This window comes from Metarhizium album (assembly GCF_000804445.1).
Source record: "Metarhizium album ARSEF 1941 chromosome Unknown scaffold_34, whole genome shotgun sequence".
Lineage (NCBI taxonomy): Eukaryota > Fungi > Ascomycota > Sordariomycetes > Hypocreales > Clavicipitaceae > Metarhizium > Metarhizium album.
The window spans coordinates 84,237-90,727 of NW_024467608.1; the positions used below are offsets into that span (position 1 = coordinate 84,237).

At 52.4% G+C, this 6,491-nt stretch overlaps 2 protein-coding genes across 2 annotated transcripts; both read right to left on the reverse strand.

The window, feature by feature from the left end:
- Nucleotides 1–582: 582 nt before the first annotated feature.
- On the reverse strand, nt 583–1,968 carry MAM_07655 (CBF/NF-Y family transcription factor; the record flags this gene model as incomplete). Its single annotated transcript, XM_040826453.1, has 3 exons — nt 583–1,007; nt 1,105–1,223; nt 1,289–1,968. 3 exons carry the CDS (start codon nt 1,966–1,968, stop codon nt 583–585), a joined length of 1,224 nt encoding a protein of 407 aa, XP_040675533.1.
- An 851-nt stretch (nt 1,969–2,819) lies between these two features.
- MAM_07656 (uncharacterized protein) lies at nt 2,820–3,623 on the reverse strand (the record flags this gene model as incomplete). The annotated part of the gene is made up of 1 exon (XM_040826454.1): nt 2,820–3,623. The coding sequence occupies one exon, from the start codon at nt 3,621–3,623 to the stop codon at nt 2,820–2,822; it is 804 nt and encodes a 267-aa protein (XP_040675534.1).
- Nucleotides 3,624–6,491: the final 2,868 nt, after the last annotated feature.

The following is a 6,491-nucleotide window of genomic DNA, read 5'->3' on the forward strand; positions in this document are numbered from 1 at the left end:
CCCTGGTTTCCTTTTCCCGTTGCCCTCTTCTCTCTTTCCTCTTGACTCGTTTTAGCATCTGTTTTTACTGGACTTTCGCCGGCTGGTTATTGGAATTATGGTCTGGTGGTGTAATACCCAAGATGGATGGACTTTGGATCACTGTCGGATTTATCTCCTCGTGTTGGTTTTTATTTATTCTCTCCGTCTCTTTTTTTTTTTCCTGTTCAACGGCTTGTGTCCTTCGTCTTGTCCGTACTTTTATGTGCATCAGATGGAGCGTGGGAATTGCCTGGTTAGGCGAATGGATATTCTTGTTTTTTTTTTGTTCTCGTTTCTTCATCTGCTCCGTTGACGTACTTGCTTCGCTATGTATATGGAATTGTAGGGAAGTCTGCTTTTTAAAATCTTCATGCTCATACGTTGCCAACATGGCCGTCATGTCTCGTTGACGCCTGTCCTTTGACACCTGTGGAAAACTTGACCATGGTGCCACAAGTATTTTGTCGTGATTGATTTCAACGACGGAGTCTCGACGGGCGTGGTGAATTTGCAAACCCGAGCCAGAAATGCACTTCCGGTCTGTATATGGCGTCATTCAGCCTAGTCACTGTCGTCTCCGTCCAAGGCCTCGTCGCGGTCCCCATCCGGCCTTGTGGTCCGCTCTTCCAACTCGTCCTGCGCGTCGTGGCTGCTCTGATTCCCCTCCTCGTCCTCGCCCTCGCCCTCGTCCTCATCCTCTTCCCCCTCTTCCTCTCCTTGTTCTTCCTCGTCGTCGTCGTCGTCGTCGTCGTCGTTGTCTTCTTCTTCTTCATCTTGGCGCTCGTCCTCCTCGTCTCCGCGCACCTCGGCCTCTTCCTCCGTCCCGGCGTCCCGCTCCGCCTCCGCCTCCGCCCCCCCCAGCTCGACGCGCGGCTTCTTCGCGCGCGGCGCACCGGCCGCCGCCCCCGCCATCTCCGTGTCGTCGTGCCTAGCGCGCGCTTTCTGGCGGTAGCTCGTGCGCTTCTCCGTCTGCATCTGGCTGAACTCTGGGCGTGCGAAAGACGTCGGTCAGCGTTGCCGCTCCTCTATCCCTGCAAGGCGGGAAGGCAGGCAGGCAAGCAGGCAGGCGGGCGGGTTACCTACTGGCGAACTCGGCCTCGAGGGGCTCCTTGAGAAACGAAAACTCAATCTCGTCGAGGGCCTTGAAGACGTCTGCCGGCGCGACCGTCTTCTTGTTTGCGTTGACGGTGTTCTCGTTGGCGCTGCTCGTTCTCGTCAGCTTGCTTGCTCTCTCGGCCTTTGCTGCGCGGGTGCGGGCGCCGCGTACTGCGAGGCGAGGTAGTTTATGAACATGGTGGCGCTTTTGCTCATGGCCAGCACGGCGTTGGCCTGGATCTGCGTGTTGGGGGCGAGCACGCCCTTTGCGAGCCGGGTGATGATGGACCGGGGGAGCGTGAGGTCCTGCGTTTGCGTTGGTCGGGGGGTTAGCCGGCGGTTGCTACTTCCGGATGGGCTTTGGGGGTGCAAGGGGACGACGTGCTTCGATTGAGGGGGCGTCTTTTTCTTTTTCTCTTTCTCTTTCCCTCTCTCTCTCTCTCTCTCTTTCCCTGTCCTTGGTGGTTTTTTCTGGCGCCGACGTAGATGTTTGCGATTCGTCTGCCGGGGCGGAGGGTAGGATGCTGTCGTCGGGGATGGGGACGTCGCTTTTGCGAGGGTGGTCTGATTTTCGGGCCGGCATGGCCGTGTGCGTGTGCGTGGTGCGCAGTGGTCGAGTTGAAGATGAAGAGGGTGGTGTCGTGTCTGGCGGCGGATTCGCGGTGACGGAGAGCGTCCGTCGGACCGAGCCTGAGTCAGTCTAGGCGGTACGGGGGAGCGTCCGGCCACGTCTGCGTCTGCGTCTGCGTCTCTGCGAGTGACGAGTGACGAGGAAGCCGGGCAATTCGTCTCGTCGCAGAGGGTACTGAAAGGATGAACAGGTCCAACGCCGCGGGACTGGCTGGTCGACATCGAACGTCGTGGAGACGCGCGACTCGAACGCGTGCCCCACTATTTTCTATTCCTACTTGGCAGAGTCGAGTCGACACAGACACAGCCTTTGGCAGTATTTCATGTCGGGCGTCGACATCGCTTATTCTTCTTCTCGGCCTGTTACACGCTTGGCATCAGACTGGACACCAAAGCACGCCGCCATCGGGGGGTTCCATGGTCCTGTCATGTCAACTCATTTTCGTCAATCTATTTCACATTCATCTGCTGCCGGAGCGCCGTACTCCAGGTCACATCGAGTCACTGTCCGTCCATCCCTCCATCTGACACACGTATTCTCATGGTCGCTGTTCGTCATGTGAAGGACTCGCTTTGGGTATATCCATCCATGTCCTTTCATTATGTACAACGTGGCTTGAAGAAAAAGTCCATTGACTCGGCCGTCACACAAGAGTTCGCGCCAAGTGACGGTCAGTTGAACGAAAGAATCAAGTCTCCAAGCTTGAAAACTTCCATGTCATTGCCGACAATCCTCGCATGCCTGGCTCGAGAAAACCTAGGCAGATTCAAACACGGGCCGCTTGGCTTCCACCGACAATAATACTTCATCCACATTGACACGCGAAATTGCCGGACATGCTCGTATCATTCATTGTCATTCATCATTGCCCGTCGTGAAACAACACTTATGGATGCCTCTCCACCCAGCTCAACACACTCGTGATTCAACAGGCAAGGCAGTTGAAACTCGGGACAGCGCGTTTCAAGTCGGATCGGCATTCATGCCACGCAGTTTGTCATCGCTTATCTGACAAGCCACGAAAGAAAAGTCCATCTTTTTCTGAATGTTGCAGCAGCACGTCGCATGTCGCTCAGCCGATCGCTCGCCCAATTTCCGACTTGTGAATCAAGGGACGAGGCGAGAGGCCCCCGAAGAAGACATCGTCCTCGACTGGCGATTGCGGAGGAGTCGCCCGGAATGAATATACGCCATCCGTCTCTCGGTGACCCGAAGGCAATGTACAGAGATATGTGTCGGCAGATCGTCGAGGTGGCCGTTGGTGATCTAGACTTTGGCTGTGCCAGGGCTCACGGGGTGTCACAGTCGCCCGCGTGCTCTTAGATCGGCCGTGTCGAGGAGTTGTAAGCGGTGGTGATTTGGCTAGTTTTTTCGAAGGGTAACGCTTTGGGCAGGGAATAAATGCATCCTCTCCTTGAATGGTGTCATCGGTGAGGCCAGGCCTAGAATTCGGCGCCCTGGCAAGAACAGGGACTTCAGGCAGCTCAAAGCTCCATTTGCCAGACAAAGACATCACCATCGGCCGGTCTTCCGGCATGCGTGAAGAGTGCTGTGACGAACTCTTATAGACAATCATGCTAGTCGTCTTTTGGACAGATCCAACCGACGTGTGTGGCCGATGGGTGCGGTGACTGCTTGGACTCGCTTGGTCTTTCTGATATTGCTCTGGGACACTAAGTTTTTCACTCCCCTTTCTGTCCATCTTCCACGACTCTATTTCCTCGTCGTCGATAGGTGTGATGCCTCGGTTGAATAATCGAGCCCTACGTCGACGGGCTCGGTAGCACAGAACAGCGGTAAAGGCCGCTACAATGACCGAGGGGATTGTTGTCGCCAGAATAATGATGAGGCTCTCAGTTGAAAGTTTGTCCCCCATTTTGCCTCGTGACGTACGGCTGTAGTGGTAAGTCGGTTATTGGAAACAAGCTCCTATCCGTAGCGAAAAGCTATTTTGCAACAATGTAGGCCCAACCCAACCCACTGCGACAACGTGGCCATGGATGGAATGCGCCCTGCCCTTTTCTGTGGTGACAAGAAAAGGGAAGCAGGGAAGAAGGTAGGGTTCTGATAACCCGAGGCCCTCGTTTGAAAGTAAACGGCTGACAATGTTATGTGTTGGACAAGAAGCTTATGTAGATATACATGTAATCTGCTATCAGCCACAGAGGCGGTAAGATGAGACAGCTCGTGGTAGCTTTGTATATAAATCACAATATGGAGGAGGTATCGAGACCTGGCGATGGAGTGGTCAGAAAGACATAATCAACACGAAGAAAGTGCTCAAATATAACGAAAGAATCTACATAACCAAGACTCTTCATTGTCACGGCCCAGCCGCAGAGAAAAGACTTACAACATGTGCTCGATGAAAATGTAGCTTGATAGGCTGCTCCTCACCAAAAGGAGTCTGACAGATGAACTAATGAGAAAGTATTGAGTAATGTGACCAGGCAAAGATGCCCTGCAACAGCAGGTTAGTATGGCAGTTCGGAAGAGCAAGAGGGCGAGATCGAGATACTATATATGGTGCCCCGAACCAGTTGCACCACCGCCGCACGCTCGTGGTAGACTGGTAGTGCTACTACTGGCAGTAGATGTCCGTGTGGGCGACGGACGGGAACCAGGATGCTCCTCAGGGTGGGTGGAGGAGGGCGTGGACTGGGGTGGTTCCAAGACAGGGGCGTGGATGAGCTGGCGGAGGGTGTTGAAGTTGAAGCATCACAAGCGAACTGCACTGGGGGAGGCGGAAACGCAAGCAAAGGCTCCGCGACGGTTGGTGCCGTTAGATTTCCGTACGCCCCAACGATGCCAACACCACAATGGATCTTTCACACGAAAACCACAAACGACTCGCTCCAAGGCTATGATAGATGATGCTTTTGTTTCTTTGTCTTGGTCGTATTTGCTCTCTTTGCTTCAAAGGCAAACAATCCCTCGCCTTGGTGTAACAGACAAACTAGAGCCATTCTCTCGCTACCAAGGAGGAGCGGTGGCAGCGTTTGTGGACAGCTTCTGGCATTGGGAGAAGCTCAAAAGATGCTAGTCAAAGAAGAGGCTGCGGCTGCACCAGCGCACAGTGTCAATTTTCGTAGCCACGAATTTCATGGAGCATGGGTAGCTTACATGCTCAGCTTTCGGCCTTGGCCTTCGAGCATGATAGTCAGGGACAACGGTGGTATTCCGTCAGGTCCAATTCCAGCCCTGGGCCAATGCAGCATTGTACATGTCTGGTGCGAAATAAGTTACAGTTTCGGGGCGGAAGTCGTGGCGCGGCAACAGGGAGCTTATGGTCCAATCGTTCTTGGCTGAACCAAATCGTCGCCGAACAGCTCGCCCAGCTCGCTCGCATGGTCTCGATGATATGTTGTGGCCAGGGGGCTGGAGCCAGATATCGAGTGGTGAGCTGCAATCTCGAGGACTGGAGCTTGACAGCACATGGCGCTGCATCGCATACAAGTTAGTACCAAGTAACTATCTACCGCATGCGTTTGGGCAGGGCAGTGCTTCCTTCGTACCTGATGGGCTCGCCATCCGAGACGTCGACACTAACACAATATCTATCCCCTCGTGCCGTCTCCTTTGGCCTGGATACCCCAGGCAGAGGACTCTTGAGTCAGGTCATGTTTCGAATAAATGCACGAGGCTGGGGCACAAATGCGGAGACTGCAAGCTGCAGCTTGTTGCGGTTGTGGTTGTGGTTGTGGTTGTGGTTGTGCGTTTGCACGCGCTGCCAGACCATTGACAGCCTGCACAAAAGCGCGGGAGGTGCTGCACGACCAGCCGATCAATGTGCAGGTGCCATGCTCAAACCTGCCCGGCGCCCACGCTGTGTCCAGTCCAGCGCTCCATACCACCCAATCGGCCACCCTCGCCATCTTACTCATTACTCCGCTCCGTCCATCTCCGTTCGCATTGGCAGCAGCAACAGTGCAAGAAAGACATGTGCTCTGGTTCTCTTATTTCTCCGTCGTCTGTGTGATACGAGACTCCCGAGTCCCAGCAACCCCATTATTGAGCAAAGTCTCTCGTCCAGGTCACGAGAGGCCAGCCCACCCATCCACACCCTGCGAAACTCGAGACACCTCGACACCCTCCCTTCTTTGTTAGTTTCTCCCATCAGAGTCCACTATGACACCATCAAGTTAACCTAGTTAGCCACCTTGTGCTAGCCTGGGGACGGTCTATTCCAAGTTATCAGCCTCACCAGGCACGCCGCGCAAACGCCATAACGAGAATGCAGATGACCCGACCATTGCTCGCCTTCCTGACCTGACCTGACCATTGTAGTTGACCTGACCTGACCTTTGCTATAGGGCGCCTACTACTTTCTAATTGGCTAGAAGTTAAATTGCACCTACAGGGACTACTATTAGTAATTAAGAAATATATATAGAGGGTAGGGTTTTTTCCCCTATTAATACCTAGCAAGATTCCCTCCTAAATATATTATAAATTTAACTAGAATTAAATCTTAATTTAATTTAATTTAGTCCTCTAACCTTACTATACTCTTCTTTCTCTATTAACTATTATAATAAATATCCTAGTTAGCTTGCCTAGAACTAAGAATATTAATAATAATTATAAACTCCTAGATCTACCTACTATTTATAATAAATTTATCTCTAATAGTAGAGATATTAATTCTATGCTTTTATAGAATATTTAAGCACTAAAAGATATTCTAGCTTCTAAGTATATACTATTTAATAAGGTAAGTTAAAACAATAAATATATTTTAATT